General features: G+C 34.6%; 1 protein-coding gene across 3 annotated transcripts; it reads left to right on the top strand.

Annotated features, from left to right (window-relative positions):
* Positions 1-3,133: 3,133 nt before the first annotated feature.
* On the top strand, positions 3,134-16,422 carry ETAA1 (ETAA1 activator of ATR kinase). Of its 3 annotated transcripts, none has more exons than XM_050754401.1 (6): positions 3,134-3,487; positions 5,290-5,418; positions 5,676-5,752; positions 8,934-9,046; positions 9,300-11,320; positions 15,934-16,422. In XM_050754401.1, exons 1-6 carry the CDS (start codon positions 3,265-3,267, stop codon positions 16,059-16,061), a joined length of 2,691 nt encoding a protein of 896 aa, XP_050610358.1. In that variant the 5' UTR covers positions 3,134-3,264; the 3' UTR covers positions 16,062-16,422. The 3 variants fall into 3 exon arrangements, with proteins under 3 accessions (XP_050610358.1, XP_050610360.1, XP_050610361.1); XM_050754403.1 differs by having other exon boundaries at positions 3,404-3,487; positions 5,294-5,418; XM_050754404.1 differs by lacking the exons at positions 3,134-3,487; positions 5,290-5,418 and having other exon boundaries at positions 5,674-5,752; positions 6,478-9,046.
* Positions 16,423-18,701: the final 2,279 nt, after the last annotated feature.

The following is an 18,701-nucleotide window of genomic DNA, read 5'->3' as shown; positions in this document are numbered from 1 at the left end:
CTGCTAGACCTGAATCTCAAATTTAGTTCTAGGATTTCTGTCAGCCAAACTGAAGAGTAAAAACAGAATAGTTTACAAGATAGAAGAAATATATCAGCTCCTCAGTAGAAATTAAGATCTTTGCCTTACATTAACATTTTTAAACATTTTAATTGATAAATATAACATGTGTGTAGAAAGTGAACACAATGTACAGCTCGGTAGAGTATCACAAAACAAATACTTTTGTAATTAACAACTAGAACATGAAAATAAAGCCAATAAATACATGAAATTCTCTCCTCCCTCTGTCCACTTCTAATCACTGTCCCTTCCCCCTCCCAAAGGTAACTATTATCCTGACTTTTGTGGTAATCATTCCTAGATTTTTCTTTATTGTTTTAACACTAAAGCTTACATCTCTATACAATATAGTAGAATTTTGCCTGAGGGAATTTATATGGGATTATTTAATACTATGGAGGAAGGTTGGGAGGTCTAGCCTTTTTTGCTCAACTTTCTGAGATTTATCCATGTTGTTGCACAGAGTTGTAGTTTTCATTTTCATTGCTATTTTGTTGCGTGAATATAGTTCAATATATTTATCATTCTACTATGAAAAAGCATTTGGTCCACTTACAGTATGAAGTAATTTTGAATTGAATTTTACTGCTAAAAGCATTTTTTATTTTTTTACTTTTTATTTTTCTTTTCTTTTTTCTTTTTTTTCTGTTGCCCAGGCTGGAATGCAGTGGCACAGTCATGACTCACAGCAGCTCAACTCCTGGGCTCAAGTGATTCTCCTTCCTAGCAGCTGGGACTACAGCCATGCACCAAAATGCCCAGCTAATTTTTTCTATTTTTTGTAGAGACGGGTTTTCGCCATGTTGCCCAGGCTGGTCTCAAACTTGTGGGCTCAAGCAATCCACCTGCCTCGGCTTCTCAAAGTGCTGGGATTACAGGCATAAGCCACTGCATCCCACCAAAGCATTTTTATAAACTGCATCTTGATGAACAAGTCCACGCATTTAAACAGAGAATATTCCTCAGAGTGGGACTGCTAGATCAAAAACTGTTTTTGAAAGTGGTTGTGCCAAATTATACTCTCACCAGCAGTACATGACAGCTTTCATTGGTGTACTTACCTATATTGTCAGTCTTTTTAACTTTAGCCATTCTGATATGGTTTTCATTTGTATTTTCTTGATTAAAAATGAATCTGATTTTTCCATAAGTTTGTTGATAATATTTTATCTTGTGAAGATCCTGCTCAAGTGTCTTACCCACTTTGGGTTTTGATGGTCAATCATTTCCTTAGTGATTTGTATCAGTTCTTCATATAACCTATATACGGGCTCTTAAATATATATTATAAATATTTTCTCCCAATTTGTGCCTTGCCCTGCATTCTCTTTAATGTTGTTTTTCCATGGGCAGAAGTTCTCAAATTATTAATTTTATGTAGTCACATTTGTAATTATGCCTGGTGATCTTTGTTTTATTTCAAATACATTCTCTGTCATGAAAACAATTTATACCTCCTAAAACATTATTTTATCTTTTCCAATTAAATTTATAATGAATATATATGCACCTGATTTGGGGATAAAGTTTTAGGTAAAAGTCATGTTTCTTTCTTTTTCTACGTGATTATCAAATAGACCGAGCACTATTTAATTTCAAAAGTCCTTTTACCATTGCTCAGGAGGGTCACCTTTGTCTTAAATCGTGTCCATTTATATGGAATTCTGTTCCTGTGCTATCCCGTTTCTTTCATCTTTGTCCTGTCACCATCATAACAGTCTTAATTACCATAACTTTACATAAGTCTTGATACCTGGTAGGTATCCACCCTCGTTATTCTTCGAGAGATCTTCAAGAGTTTATCGATATTTTTGGTCCTTTGCATTTTCATATAAATTTTAGAAAAAACTTGTCATGTTACACCCACACACACACACACACACACTGGGCCTTCGTATGTATTTATGTTGAATCTATAGGTCAGTTTGGAAATAGCTGACATTGTAACATATTGAGTCTCACAACCTATGAGTATACTATAACCATTTATTTAGGTTTTCATTTTCTTTCAAAAAAAAATTTTTTTTTTTTTGAGACAGAGTCTTGCTCTATTGCCCAGGCATAATGTCGGCTCACTGCAACCTCCACCTCCCACGTTCAAGCAATTCTCTGCCTCAGCTCCCGAGTAACTGGGATTACAAGCACCCGCCACAACGCCTGGCTAATTTTTGTATTTGTTTTATTTATTTATTTATTTATTTACTTATATATAAACGAAGTCTCCCTCTGTTGCCTAGGCTGGAGTGCAGTTGCGCCATCTCGGCTCACTGCAAGTGCGGTGGCGCAATCTCAGTTCACTGCAACTTCCGCCTCCCGGGTTCAAGCAATTCTCCTGCCTCGGCCTCCCCAGTAGCTGGGACCACAGACACATGCCACCAGGCCCAGCTAAATTTTTTGTATTTTTAGTGGAGACGGGGTTTCACCATGCTGGCCAGGCTGGTCTTGAACTCCTGACCTCGTGATCTGTCTGCCTTGGCCTCCCAAAGTGCTGGGATTACAGGCGTAAGCTATTGCGCCTGATCTCAAAAATGTTTTATAGTTCTCACTGTAGGAAGGACAATCTTTAACTTATTCCTAGTTACTTGCTATCTCATGTACTATTATAAATAGTATCTCTTTAAAACTTGAATTTTATATTTGTTGCCAATCTAGTGAAACACATTGACCTTTGAATATTGACTTTGTATCCAGCAACTCTTAAATTAATTTAGTAATTTTTTCTACTTTCTTTTGGATTTTTCTATGCACATACCATCTATGAAAAATTAGCTATATTTCCTTTTCTTGACAAATTCGAAGACCCTCAATAATCTGAATCTGACTAACGTGCAATTTTCATTATACATTCAATAAAAAGCTGCTAGTGTATTCAATCTCCTTTCCATCTCACAAGCTCCCACTCTCAGTTTACGCTGACCTGACTACTACCCCTGCTATCCCCACCAGTCTAGAGGAATTTGAGCCCAGACGCTCCTCCAGAGCAGCCTCCGGTCCCGGCTGCGGAAGTGCGCACGCCCTCAGCACCTTAACAGCTCCCCCCTCTCCGGGACCCAGCCAATCAGCGGCCGCCTCTTGCGCGCGCCCCACCGGTCAAAATGGCGGCTGCCGTTGTTGCGGAGTCCGGTTTGTAGTGCTGTTGCCCTACTCATCCCTTTCCAAAATGTGAAAGAAGAAACGGCTGGTGGAGGCGGGCCATAGGCAATGAGTCGGCGACGGAAACATGATGATAGCCCTAGCCCGAAGAAAACGCCGCACAAAACCGTGGCGGCTGAGGAATGCGGCTCGGTGGTCGAGCCAGGGAGGAGGCGGCTGAGGTCGGCCCGCGGTTCGTGGCCCTGCGGGGCTAGAGAGGGGCCTCCCGGGCCAGTGCGGCAGCGAGAGCAGCCTCCAACAGCCGCCTTGTGCAGTAAAAGTAACCCCGAGGGTGAGACGTCGGCAGCGCGGCCTGCCTTGGCTTCGGCGCCGCATCCCCACAGCCCAGCTTACAACAGGGAAATCTGGGGTGGGGGTGGAGTCTGGAGTGTGTATTGTGTCTCTGGGATTCACCCCTCGAGAGTCCAAAAATACTCCCATACCACTCCCCGATGGGCTTCTGTCCCCGAGCTTGAGCACTACCCCGTTAGGTTTGATCATCCACTTGCCTCCGCCACAGGAATAGGTCATGTGGTTTACCTGTTTGCGGGAGGGCGGCTGCTTTCCAGGCTGCTCCTCGGGTCAGCAGCGGTGGCGGAGCGAGGAGGAAGAGCTGATAGGCCCGCTAACCTCAGTTTATGCTCGGAGAAATTATTTCTGGTTAAACCTTGTTTCCGCCCCCCCGCGACCTGCTTTAGAGAAGAGTTCATATGAAAAGTTAAAGTTTGTTTCAAAGCCTGGGCGATGTCTCACCTCATTATGAATAAACCGGAAGTTGCTGTCTGTAACATCCCTCCAAATAAGATACTAAGGATCCCTTTCTTCACTATTAGTTTTGGGTGCACTTTTTGAAAGACTTCTAGTAAATCTTAGTTGGAATTGAAACTCATACAAAAGCGTTTATTCTGGAGCATGTTCTTGAAACTGCTTTTTTTAACCTTACATGTCTTTTTTTGTTTTTTGGTTTTTTTTGAGAAGGAATCTTGCTCTGTCGCCCAGGCTGGAGTGCAGTGGCACAATCTCGGCTCACTGCAACCTCCGCCTCCGTGGTTCAAGTGATTCTCCTGCCTCAGCCTCCCGAGTAGCTGGGACTGCAGGCGCCCGCCACCTCGCCCGGCTAGTTTTTTGTATTTTTTAGTAGAGACGGGGTTTCACCGTGTTAGCCAGGATGGTCTGGATCTCCTGGCCTTGTGATCCGCCCGTCTTGGCCTCCCAAAGTTCTGGGATTACAAGCGTGAGCCACTGCGCCCGGCCACCTTACATGTCTTTAATACTCCCATAAAGCAATTCCGGAATGAACAAAAATCTTTATAAAAATTTGAAAGTTGGCCGGGCGCAGTGGCCCAAGCCTGTAATCCCAGCACTTTGGGAGGCCGAGGTGGGCGGATCACAAGCTCAGAAGATCGAGACCATCCTGACTAACACAGTGAAACCCCGTCTCTACTAAAAAATACAAAAAACTAGCCGGGCAAGGTGGCGGGCGCCCGTAGTCCCAGCTACTCGGGAGGCTGAGGCAGGAGAATGGCGTGAACCCGGGAGGCGGAGCTTGCAGTGAGCAGAGATGGTGCCACTGCACTCCAGCCTGGGCAACAGAGCGAGACTCTGTCTCAAAAAAAAAAAAATTGGAAGTTATTCTAGACAAAAATTCCCAAGCATTGGATCACTTACGCTTTTTAAAGAATTGCAATTAATGTAGATTAGAGCTGGTGAAAAGGGGCTAAACATATTTAGGTTTCTGTTGGGTGACTTTGGATTTTTGAATGTACCTATAAATTACAGATGGTTCCTCAAAGCCTCCAGGTCTCAATAATAATAAATAGAATGACTTAGGTTATACAGTATTGTATTATGCATTCATAGAGCTTCTGGATTATCTAAAAGTGCTTGCTATTTACAATCTCAAGTTTGCGAAGTGCTGCATGGATTTTTATATGAAACAAGCATTTCAGTTATGGTTCAGGTAATTATCTCTGGGAAAAAAAATTATATTGGACTATGAAACTTAGTCTAAGCTATTATTTGACCCTGGGCTCTTATGAAGTAAGGTAATGCTTTAAAATGCCACAATTGTTATTTTACTCATATTTTATATAGACAGGTATGAAACACCAAAGAGAGTGCTGAAAATGGACTTACTGTCATCTTCCTTCAGTTCTCCTAATGATCCAGATGGACAGAATGATATCTTTTGGGATCAGAATTCTCCATTGACAAAGCAGTTAGGTAATTCATTATTAACATTATTTATATGAGTAAATGTTTGATAAATGATTCAGATTTAACTAGAATTCTAGTCAGATAATAGCATCAGGAACCTCTGAGAATCTACATGATTTTATCTGCATAAGTATGTGATGTAAACGCACAATGCTCTAAGCTGCACTAATTAAAATTATTTTCTAAGAAGTGACAGCTATTTTTTAAAATTGAGGGTTTTTTGTTTAAAATTTATAGAAATATCTTTGTTTCTTTTTCTTCAGGTAAAGGAAGAAAAAAACAGATTTATACCACAGATAGTGATGAGATTTCACATATTGTTAATCGTATTGCTCCTCAGGTAAATATCACTAGTTTTATAGTTTGTTTTAAAACAGTGAAGAATGTGCCACTAAGTTTTTGTAGTTTCTTTAAATGAAAAGTATTGTCTTTTATAATTCTTTTTTCTAAAAATAAGGCAGCAAAGATTACTATTTTGCCTTTTCTACTTTTGAAATGCATATTTTGAAAAAAGGAACGTAATATAAAATATTATAAGATATTTTCTTAAGTATATATCTTGTTTTAATTTTTTAGAGTAATTTTTGACTAGGGCATTGTGTTTATCTGTAATGTTGTGCTTAACAACATACGGCATTCATTTTTCAAGTTGCTAAAATAATAGAATAAGGCAGTCAAAAAAATTTAAACTTTTAAGATTGTTTTGTGATTGGTATTTACTGTCTATAACGTTTCCCCAAACTATTCTTCTTAATACTCATTGACTTATAAGATTATCAAGAAACACTTACAAAAGCGGAGAGCACTGAATTCAAATTTAGTCTTCTCCTTCAGCCTCCTATGCTGTGTGACCCAGTGCAAGTTATTTAAACTCTCACCACCTCAGTTCATTCAGCCGTGAACTAGAATTATTGTGTTCCTCTTGCTGTCTTCATTGGACCATTATGAGGATTAAACTAGATAAAAATTCTTTGTAAACTATAGAGTGCTATAATTGTAAGGTAATGTTAAAGTTGTTACCATAATAGAACCATCTCCAAAGGTTTTTTTTTTTTTCTTGGCCAGGCATAGTGACTCACTCCTGTGATCTCAGCATTTTGGGAGGAAGGCTGAGGCCAGGAGAAAGGGGAAGATTGCTTGAGGCCAGGAGTTTAAGACCCCATCTCTGAAAAAAAAATTTTGAGTGTTTCATTTCTTTTTTTCATTTCTGTTCTTGTACTGTTGGAGTGAAATAGAAATATGTTCAAGTCAATCATTTGACACAAAGCAGTCCAATAACTCTAATATTACAATTACTAAGAAGCAAAGGCTTAATACATAAAACTGTTCTGAACTTCTTTACTTTTTGTTCTCTTTTTCTTATTTAACAACATTTAAATCCAGAGAACGTTTTTGCTTAGTGTCTTCTCTAAAGGAAGTATGCCATTTTTCCTTAACATGCCCTTGAATAGTTACTATATGTTGACCATAAACAATAGATGGCACTGGCCCAAAACATGGTTTGAAGAATTACTGTCATTCAGGTGGAAGAGACAGGAAATGAAGTTTTTCTTAGCAGCTATAAAATATCCAAAATTACACCTAGCACAGTCAAAACAACTCTGTTGCTACTAGCTCTACATTCCATGTTTAGCATGTCATAGAAACTCATTTTACTTACAGTTCATTAGTTAAATAGCATTTATGCCATAATAATACTTACTCTATAAGTTAACAATAGATCTTCATTAATTGTGGGTTTCACATGAAAGAAGCATAATAAAATGTGTTTGGGCGGGCCAGTCTAAATAGTGATAAAAAGATAGTTGTGAATAAATTATTGGAGCCTTTACCTAACTGGGCGGGAAATAATAGCTCATATAAAGAAATGCCAACAGTATGCAAGTGGTAACTTGTATAAAAAGAAAAAAAATAGTGAAATTAGTAGCTTTAAAATGTTACCCTCTTAAACTGAGTACTTTTAAAGCATATAAATCTTTAGCAGTTTCAAGGTCTGCTTGAAAGCTTGTCATGTTCTCAGAATGACAAATATTTATATTGTTTATTTTTAGGTGAGTCATTCTCAAATCATTATTTAATTTTCTTTTAACGTTTTCAGAGATAGCATTTTTTTTTAAATACGAGGTTTTATTTTGATTGGACAGTCAGTTCACTTTCTGCAGGGATATTTTTTATACAGTGTTGTTTATTTGAAGATGGTATATATCTTCATTTATACAGCTTTGCACAGTATACCTTTTATAATGAAATGAAGTAATGCATTTAGATACCTTATACAGCACCTGGATTATGGTTGAAAATCAATAAATTATGTAATTATTCAGGAAGAAATATGTAATATGTACAAATAGTATACAAACATACATAGGAGCCATGTATATGTAAAGTTGGGTACATAAAGTCATAATTTAGTCCTCTGAAAATTGAATAAATTTAAAATTACTTTGGTAAATGGCAGAGTTCATAATTAAGACTATTATTTTCTTTAAATTCAAGATTGTTGAAATAAAAGGGAAAATATATATTGAGTCTGAAAGTGAAATTACTGATTTTCTTGAGTATTTGCAAAGCTAAAGGCAACTAGGTTCAAGTCGACACTAAGAAAACTTTTTTGATTCATTGAGGATTTGAAGTACCAAGTTGTAGGGATCTTTTCATCTAAATCTTCTAGTAAATAAATGTAAACTGACACTGTTATGCCCAGTATTGTGCTGAATGCTGAGTTATTCTAAGAAGAGTCCTTGCCTTTGAGTAGCCTATAATCTAGTAGTAATATTATTTTTTAACTTGTGTGATATTTATGTTCATTCTAGGTACTGTAAAATAGAGTGAAAATGGTTATTTGATTTGATTTGTTGGTTTGGTTTGCAATTAATGCCTAAAGCTCATTCTGTAATTTTTTTGTGTGATCAAGTGACTGAAAGGTACAGCAAAAATATCCAAGTGTAAAATGGCTTTTTTCTGTATATTATCTGGGTAAACTTTTCTGCTTTCTCTATTTTTTTATTCTTATTCCTATCTCATTCTTAGTTCTAACCTTGCTCTTACCTCTTAATTCAGTCCTGACCTCAATTCTGAGTGTTCTCAATTTAGGTCAACATGGATTGTCCAACTTTAGATAAAGGTTATAACAAGGATAAAGAAAATTTGGAGAAACAGATGATACAGAAAGTATAAGAATCTTAGGGCAATTAAAATGTCAATTTTCTTTTAATAAAAACGTGCTTATGTTATTAAATGTACATTTGATAAATTTAATTCTTAAAACAATTTTTTTTTAAATATGCAATTTGTAATTCTGAATGTTTTCATTCTCTGAAACAAGTGGATCAATTCTTGTAGCTTATTATTGCTATCTCCCAACTTCTTATTGTTTTTGAGTTTGTTTGGTAACTTACCTCACCAGAATTTAGGAAATTAATTCAAAGTAGTTTTTATTTTCTTTTTTATTTTGTTTTTCTGGAAGGGGGCGGGGTGCTACATTGGTACTTTATACCTCTTTTGTTCCCTATCAGCCAAAGGATGAAAAACCAACAACAAGTTCTATGCTGGACATGTGGATTGGTGAAACTGCTATTCCTTGTACTCCCAGTGTAGTGAAAGGAAAATCAAGAGCAAAAATCAGCTGCACAAAGTAAGTTAAGACTTTTCAGCTTTTCTGAAATTCAGTGAAGCAAATATTTTTTGATAATACTCCATTTTTGTTTTGTGAATATATCAAAATTTTTGTTAATAAAATTTCCACAGTTTTGATCTATCAAATTTTGGAGTTAAAATAATTGTAAGTGTTAAAATCTTAGAGCTTTAACATCAAAATATGTTAAATAACAGTTGGATATAATGTCTCAGAACATTTTTAATTATAATTTTTAAATCTTGTTTAATAGGTTAAAAACACAAAATCAAGAAGAAGAACTTATGAAACTGGCTAAACAATTTGATAAAAATATGGAAGAGCTAGATGTGATTCAAGAGCAAAACAAGAGGAATTATGATTTTACCCAGATGATTTCAGAAACAGAGATTTTAAGTAATCATAAAGATAATACACAGATGCAGTCATTACATAATATAGTTCCCGAAATAGATAATGCTACAAAAAAGAAGCCAATCAAAGGAAACACCAAGGTATCTGTGGCAAATAATCAAAATAGCAGTCAGAAGCCATTTGACCAAACTGCTGAAGCAGCCTTTAATGCTATTTTTGATGGTTCTACTCAGAAATGTAGCGGACAGTTAAGCCAAGAACTGCCAGAAGCTTTTTGGAGCACCAGTAATACTACCTTTGTAAAGACAAATGCTTTGAAAGAGGAGAAAATCATTACTAATGAAACTCTGGTCATTGAAAAACTGTCAAATAAAACCCCACGATCACTTTCTTCCCAAGTAGATACACCCATAATGACAAAATCATGTGTGACTTCCTGTACTAAGAAGCCAGAAACTTCTCAGAGGTACATTGATGCATTTACTACCAGTGATTTTGAGGATGATTGGGAAAATTTACTAGGTAATGAACCTTTTGCTATGCAAAATGTCGACATGCCTGAACTCTTCCCCTGTAAAACAGCCCAGGTTACTGGTCAAAAGGAAATTTGTACCTTTAATAGTAAAACTGTTAAAAATATGTCAAGAGCAAATACAAGTCCAGATGCCAGGTTAGGAGATTCAAAAGTATTACAAGATCTTTCTTCAAAGATATGTGACAGAGAATTAATAGGTGCAGAATATAGATTTTCACCAAATCCAAATAAATCAAACAAATTATCATCCACTAGAAATAAAATGAAATTTGAGAACTCTTCCAATAAAATCGTTATTCAAGACAAAATTCAAGATTGTATACTTACATCTAATCTGACAAAAATAAAGGAAGATACTCTTACTAAATCTACTGTATATGCTTCTGAAAAGAAGTCAGCTTTGAACACAAGATATTCTAATGAGCAGAAAAATAAGTGCATTTTAAATCAAGCTGTTAAAGCCCCTGTTAATACTGATCTTTTTGGCTCTGCAAATCTAGGCAATGAAACCAGTGTTAGTAACCCAAATCAGACTAGTGCATCAAAATTAGGTTCTTTCTTTGATGATTGGAATGATCCCTCATTTGCCAATGAGATTATTAAAGCGTGTCATCAATTAGATAATACCTGGGAAGCAGATGATGTAGATGATGATTTGTTGTACCAAGCATGTGATGATATTGAAAGACTAACTCAGCAACAAGATATTAGAAAGGACAGTAAGACATCAGAAAGTATATGTGAGATCAATAATAATTCCGAACATGGAGCCAAAAACATGTTTACTATATCTAAACAAGGAAGTAATTTAGTACAATCAAAGCATTTGAATCCAGACAGCATTTCAGTGCAGACATCTTTGACAAATAGCTCACGAACAGATAAGCCAATGAAAATGGAGAAAGGGGAAATGTATGGAAATTCTCCAAGATTTTTAGGTGCCACAAATTTGACTATGTATTCTAAGATCTCAAACTGTCAGATAAATAATCTGCATGTGCCTTATACTAACACTGATGTTCCAATACAAGTGAATAGTTCCAAATTGGTTCTTTCGGGAAGTTCAAGTGTAACTTCAGATAATATGAATACAGAAATTGCTACTTACAAGAAGAAACTGAGTACTAAGCAGCTATGCCATAAGAGTATAACAGATGAATCTCAGAGCAACCATAACAAAACAGTTGGATTTTCAAAGTTTACAAGGATGAAAAATTCTCAGATTCTTTCTCAGTTTAATCAAAATTGTATAATTGGAAGTATGTCTGATACCAAAATTACACAGGGTGTGGAGAAAAAGAAAAGTGTCAACCCATTGCTAGAGGAAGCTGTTGGACAGCAATCTTTGGTGAAACTTTCTGAATCTTTGAAACAATCTTCAAAAGGTATGTATGAAATATGAAATAGTTTTCTTTGAAAAGTATCTTAAAAAGTAGTAAAATAATTATTTGTTGTTTTTGAGTGTGAGTAATAATATATAAGGTAAAACTATAACGTTTAACTAGAATTCTTAAAATGATACTTGGAAATAATTATACTGCATTATACAAAGAGTAGTTGGTTTATTTTTCAAAATATTACATTGAATTCTTTCCCAGCACTTAATACAATGACTGGCATATAGTAGGTACTCAGTAAATATTTTTTGAATGATTTATTAATTGTTTCTTGGAAAATCATACCTTTAGATAAATGTATTACAGTGTTCATTTTAAGATTGTATTTACTAAATTGTTTTAAAACTTGAGTAATCTTCTAGGAAGCAGATGATGGAGCAGTGAGGTAAATAATATTTAGAAATTTAGAGCATTCTAATTAAACATGTTTACTAGTGTGATATTTGATATAAATGTGCTAGTGGTGATGGTTAAAATTGTGATTTACTTATTTGATAACAGCTATCATTTCTGATTCTTCCAGTTCCTCTTTTCTCTAATTCTCCATTCTATCAATAAGTTTCATTGTTTCTATCTCAAAAACCCTGTATCCCCAAACTATCCATTTTTCTTTCTACAACAAGTTAACATTTCTTGACGAGACTACTGCAATTCTTTTATCTATCACCTTTCAATTCTCATCTCCAAATAGTGGAATAGCCTTTTAAAATTGGATGGGCAAAAATGACGTTTCTATGCTTAAAACAACCTTCAGTGGCTGCCCATCATATTTCAGATAAAATCCAAACTGTATACTGTGAGCAACAAAGCTGTGGATTATCTCTCTTTAACCTGTGTCTCCTCTTTTTTCCTTACCTACTAAGCTTCAGCTATACCAGCTGTCTTTTAGTTTCTCAAACAGTTTATGTTTCTTCCTTGTCCAGGAACGTAGACCGTGCTCTTCCCTTTGACTAAAACTACTTCTTTTCAACATGTGACCCCTCCTCCACTCTTGTTGGTGCTTTCTTATATCTCAATATATTACTGCTTTCTCACAGAGGCCTTCCTTGAAGAGTCTCTAAATCTCCTTGTTTATTTTTTATTTCTTAATTGCTTTTATCACAAGTTGCAATTAAATTTTTAGTGACTGTTCTCTGTCTTGTTGGCATTACTGCTACAACTTTCCTATTTAAGTGACTTTTTTAAAATTTACAACAGTAATATGCTAGTTATTTAAAAAGAAAAGTAAAACAGTATAGAATAATTTGAAATAAAACGTTAAGTCTTATGTTTCTCCTTTCTCATAACCATCCCTTAGGGAAAACCACTATTAATATTTTGGTATACATTATGTAGCATTTTCTATGCATATAAAAAGGTATGTGTGTGTGTATATACATATATATGTGTATACATATATACCTGCAGATTTATTTAAATATTAATAAATCTGTATACCCACTATTTGGCAACTTGCTTTTGCCTTAATATAGCTGTCTTTTCCTTTTAGTACATTTAAATTTATTTTAGTCCTGTTAATGACTAAGTGATATATATAGTGGATGTATCATAATTTAACTGTTTCTCTGTGATGGAAGTTTGGGTTGGTTGCAGTCTTTTGCAATTACAAACAATACTCCAGTAAATATCCTTCTACATAAATTTCTGCATGCTTGTATAATTATATCTGTTAATTCCTAAAAAATTGCTACAAGAGAAAGTTTTAAAATTTGATGGATACCACCAAATTTCTGTCTGAAGCAGTTATACCAATTTATCTTGTCAACACTGACAATAAATGATTCTCTACACCCAGGGTATCCAATCTTTTGGCTTCCCCAGGCCACATTGGAAGAATTATCTTGGACCACACATAAAATACACTGACACTCATAATAGCTGATGAACTAAAAAAAAAAAAAAAAAAAAAAATCACAAAAAATCTCATAATATTTTAAGAAAGTTTATGAATTTGTGTTGGGCTGCATTCAAAGCCGTGTTGGGCTGCAGGTAGCCTGTGGGCTGCAGGTTGGATAGCTTTCTTTACATGATAGCCCAAACTAGATATTTTGAAATGTTAAAAATTGTTCTCAATCTATAGTAATTTTAAGTATTTAAATTTGTATTAAAGTGAGTATATTGTAACTAATTCAAGCATGTTCCCAACATGAATTTATTTACAGATAGAGTTGACCCTTGAACAATGGCGGGGTTACAGGCACTGATCTGATTTGTAGTCAAAAGTCTGTGTGTAACTTTTGATCCCCCAGAATCTTAACTGCTAATAGCCTGCTGTTGACCAGAAACCTTTCTGATAACAAGTAATTAATTAATGCATATTTTGTATGCTCTTATATGTATTATATACTGTATTCTTACCATAAGCTAGAGAAAGTGTTATTAAAATCATAAGGAAGAGAAAAAATATTTACTATTCATTAAGTGAAAGTGGATCATTATAAAGATCTTCATCTTCATAATCTTCATGTCTAGTAGGCCCAGAAGGAAGAAGAGTAAGAGTTGGTCTTGTTGTCTCAGGGGTGTCAGATGCAGAAAACAACCTACAAATGAGTGGACTTGCCAGTTCAAGCCCATGTTGTTCAAGGGTCAACTATAGTTATAATTCTATAAAGACTAAACCTCCTGGAGTATTTGAGTTTTCCCAAAACTCCTATCTACCAATCTGTCTGCATTTTTCATAGATAATCTGCCTTTTCGCTTATCTCATCAATATTTTCTTTAAGCTTATTGATAGTACTGAGTCTCTTAATTACTATTAACTTTGTTGATGTTTTCTATTGTTTCTACTTCCTTTTACTTTGTTATGTAGCAAGCTGCTCCAGGGAAGTATCTCTGAAACAAAACTCACTTAACTCCCTCATTGATTTCAGGCAGGAGTTGGCAAACTATGATCCCTCCAAATCCAGCCTGCAGCTTGTTTTATGTATAGCCAGCACACTAAAAATGATTTTTACATTTTACATGGTTGGAAAAAAATCAAAAGGAGAATAATATTTCATGACGTTTGAAAATTATATGAAATCCAGATTTCATTGTCCATAAACAGGTTTTATTTGAACATAGCTCATCAGTTATTTATACATTTTCCATAACTATTTTTGCTACAATGGTACAGGTGAGCAGTTGCAACAAGGTACTCAAAGGTTAACATTCTTGCTTTCTGACTCTACAGGAAAAAAAAAAAAATTACTGACCCTTGCACTGTAAGATCAAGGTTAAGAAGAGCAGCTTTTGCTTAGTACTTTACAATATTTTAAGACTTCATTGTGTATTTTTATTATAGACTGAGTTAAAGGAAGACTGATGAGAAAAATGGATGCGTCCCTAAATCAAATTTTCATGGTGTGACCTGATTATCATTTGAAATTATTTGCTATAATATTACCAAGCAAATTGTAAGAGCAACTTTAGGAAATTATATTTTCTGCTGTTGTAGATTATTAACCTGTTTTCACACAAATTCAGTGTAAAGTCTTTGTATGTGTAGTCTGAGTTTGTTGTGTTTCTCAGCTTTGATACTAAAGTATTAGATAATTAGTCATGCTAATTAGAAAGTATCTTCTGGTATCTTTCTTTAGGGAAAAATAGCTACAGTCTGTTAGGTAAACAACTTAGGAAATAAAAGCCATCAAAATCATCTGGGAAACTCCACTCAAAATATATATTTCTTAGGCTGAATACTCCCTCCCATTTTTGATTATACCAAGAAAGGAAAGGGAGGCAGATTATATGTTTTGGAAAATGCCTCTGTTAGGTAACAAGAGAAATGTCTCATAAATTGTGAATCTTTTTCTAGATGTCAGAATAAATGATATTTCTCTTCTGTCAATATTACAGATTCTTCTTTCTTAAAAAGCATATTTTACAACATAGACGGTTTTACTGGTGAAAGTTTACTTAAATATGTATTAGGGTGATAATCTTAAACTTAAAATATCATTTAATTGAGAAAGTGATTTCTAATACAAAGCTTCAACTTAATTGAGATTATTTTAAAGTTTCTCCAAAATGTATCCTCCAAATAAAAATATAATTTCTAACAGTGAATCACAGGAAACCAGTCTGACATGAGAGATTTCATTTAATCACTCTAAAATATATTTCCTCAGTGGATGAAATGAAAACTTTAAAGGGAAAAGTAGATGTGAATATTAATATAACATCTTATGTAAATATACACTATTTGAGATACTGATAGCTAATTTAATTCCTTATATTTTGACTATTTTTCTATTAAAGTGTATATAACATTTAAAATCCCAATGTATCCTTTTTAAAGATATATTTATTCATAGGTCATATAAATTAGATGTCATTGTCCACAAGAATTATTTGGTGGGTAGTCAGTTTTCTATCAAATTGGATTTTATCACACTGTGAAAAGAATGTATCAAATAGAGACAGATCCATCAGTGCTTGATTTTCTTTTGAACTGGGGCATTATATCTGTATTATGTACTTGGAATTTTATATTTAGTAGTTTAGTTTAATAGCCAACTAATATGGCAAATCTAGGTGATTAAAAAAGCAAAAAAATTAAAGCACATGTTGAATGACTTTATAGGCTATAAAAGTAAACTCATCTTTTGTTGAATTTTTAGAGGAAGAAGAGAAAAATAGAAAGTGTTCTCCTGAAGAAATTCAGAGAAAAAGACAAGAAGCGCTGGTTCGGAGAATGGCTAAAGCACGAGCCTCATCTGTAAATGCAGCTCCCACTTCATTTCTTTAATGAAATATTGGAAGACTTCACAAAGACTGCTGATAACTATCTGTGATAGGACATGTTTTTTTCTTGATTTCTCTGTGAGAAATGTAATGCTGACTTTTATAAAGCCTGGACTTCTACTTTATTTAATAAATCAATGTTTGCAATGGTAAATGAAACATTTCCTTGGACATGTATTTCAAAGTCATTACATATAAGTTTTAGAAATTCAGGAAAGTTAGCAATTATGTACAGATATTATACAGAGGAAAGTAGTTATATTTTTAAATGCTATTATTGCAGAGGATCATCAAAAAAGAGGTAATCTATGTTATTTCCTATTCTAATGTGTTTTCCTAATACAAAACTTCAACTTTCTAAGTTAGTAGAGACGATTTTTGTTGTTTTACTTTCATTAACTGTTGCTTAAGGTTTTTATACACTTCCAGATTTTAATTAATACTTTCATATTTCTAGGAGCATGGTTGATATGAAATAAAGGACTTTATTTGTAAGGAAATTATTTTCAGTTCTTAGAAGTAGATTTGAATTTTAATAATTCTAAAATGTGACACATTTTGGAAACTTTCCACCATATTTAGGAAAACTCTGATTTTAGAAGTCTAGCATAGAAGAAAAGAAGTAGTGAATTGTCTACAAAAGTAATGTGGCATCATTAACATTTAGAACTGGCAGAAACTTCATATGTCCTCTGGTCCAGCTTCCTTATTGTGTCGGTGAGAAAACGTAATACTGTTTTCAAAGTCGTAGGTAAGTTAATGCTGTGCTACGATTAGAATGATTACTTTGGACACCTAAACAATTATACCATTTGCTTCAAAGTATTAGTACATAAAATAACTTGAGGGATTGTTATTTTCTAGTATAAAACAAAAGATGTAATTAAAATACAAAAGATGTAATAAGGACTGTTTGATAATCTCATTTTTCCTTATTTTGCTTTAAAGAATTAGCCTTTCCAGGATGTAAAAATGATAATCTTTTTTCTTTTCACTTTTTCTGTAACTGTGTAATTTTTCCCTCAATTAATTTACTTACTTTACTAATCTTTTCTTCTCTATTACTGTTTTGTTTTTTCTTTTTTTGCCGTTTTGCCTATTTGGAATTTGCTAAACCAATAATAGAAGTCCAACTAGAGGGCGTAAGGCAGGGAGGATGCTTTATTCCTCTTAAATGGTTTTAAGAGATCTAGGGAAAGTTAGAGATACGAAACACCTGTCATGGTGTGGCATTTATCACTATTCAGGTGTCTCAAAGCAGTGATAATATGGTAGTTACTGCCCTATAATTATGCAGATACTCCTTAACTCACCGTGGAGTTACGTCCCAATAAACCCATCATGAGTTGAAAATACCTTAAGTTAAAAATGCATTTACTACACTTAATCTACCCAACAACATAGCTTAGCCCAGCCTACCTTAAACATGCTCAAATCACTTATATTAGCCTAGAGTTGGGCAAATCTGGCAACATGACGCACTGTAGAGTATCAGTTGAGCTGATGCCCAGCATTGTGAGAATGTTGTACCGCATATCTCTAGCATGGGAAAGAATCAAACTTTTTAAAGTATGGTTTCTATTGAACGCATATCACTTTTGCACCACCTTAGAGTTGAAAAATTTTAAGTCAATCATTTTAAGTTGGAGACTGTACATCGTAAATAGTATTTTCATATATACAGTGGAGTACTAGAGTTTAGCTAACCTATATTACTTTTCTAGGAATATATAATAACCTAGATAAATGCAAGTAGTTTCTATGTAAGAAAATAAAGAGTGGAGAATCTTTTACTAAAAGTGGCTTCACTGTGTTCTGACTATGCTTTGGATATCTCTGTCCTTGCTTAAGCTCCTCCCTGCTTCCTGCTTGCTTTTTTAAGAGTACTTTTAGGCTATTCTGTTCATTCATTTAGACTCAGCCTAATAAGTGTATTTCTTTGAGTCTCGTACCTAACCATCTTCACTGGAATTGATTATTCTCTCTGATCATAATGGTACTGATTATTGTGTCTTTCACTGAACAATTCTATAATGCCTTACATATTGTTTAGTTGTATAAATCTTATTTTATAATTTGTCATTTTGTGTCTCTGGTAATTCTGCCAAATTCTTACATAGCCCATAGTATTAGTTACATAATAGTTTCCTCTAAGTGATTCCCTTTTATTTAAAAAAAAAAAAGAAAAGAAAAGAAAAGAAAGAAAAGAAACTTTTATAGCACTTCTGGGTGGTGGCAGGTGTAGTAGCCCTATACATCTGAACCCGACATGACTGGTATTTAGGGTCACTGCTGCTGTTCATACCACTCTCCTTTCCTATCCTGATTCTTCCTTTCACCCTTGTTGGAAACATTAGGGGGTGAATGGCCCATAAATGAGCATACAGAGGGCTGTCTATATAGTTTGCCTGGCTTTACTCCTTCCTAGTCTGTAGGGAATCTCTCGAGACAGATTCCCTACAGGAATCTGAAGAAGGGACAACTGGTAGCCTGGCAATTTCTCCCTAAAGTTCTGCTGCTGTTTCTGCATCTCAGACTGATGCTAGTAATGCCATTATTTCCAAAAAGAGCCTGTTTAAAGTGGAGCTTATCTCTCATTAATCTTTTTCGGTTATAGACAGATGACCCTGATCCCAGGAACATT

This window comes from Macaca thibetana, chromosome 13 (genome assembly GCF_024542745.1).
Source record: "Macaca thibetana thibetana isolate TM-01 chromosome 13, ASM2454274v1, whole genome shotgun sequence".
Classification (NCBI taxonomy): domain Eukaryota; kingdom Metazoa; phylum Chordata; class Mammalia; order Primates; family Cercopithecidae; genus Macaca; species Macaca thibetana.
The sequence above is the reverse complement of the archived record's forward strand: the minus strand, read 5'-3'. Positions and strand labels throughout refer to the sequence as shown.

What these genes read in the sequence shown, in the direction of transcription:
- ETAA1 (XM_050754401.1), top strand. Translation starts at nt 3,265, where the DNA reads ATGAGTCGGCGACGGAAACATGATGATAGCCCTAGCCCGAAGAAAACG. An exon ending in TCCATTGACAAAGCAGTTAG is followed by an intron (nt 5,419 to 5,675) that starts GTAATTCATTAT and finishes CTTTTTCTTCAG; the next exon opens with GTAAAGGAAGAAAAAAACAG. An exon ending in TTAATCGTATTGCTCCTCAG is followed by an intron (nt 5,753 to 8,933) that starts GTAAATATCACT and finishes TATCAGCCAAAG; the next exon opens with GATGAAAAACCAACAACAAG.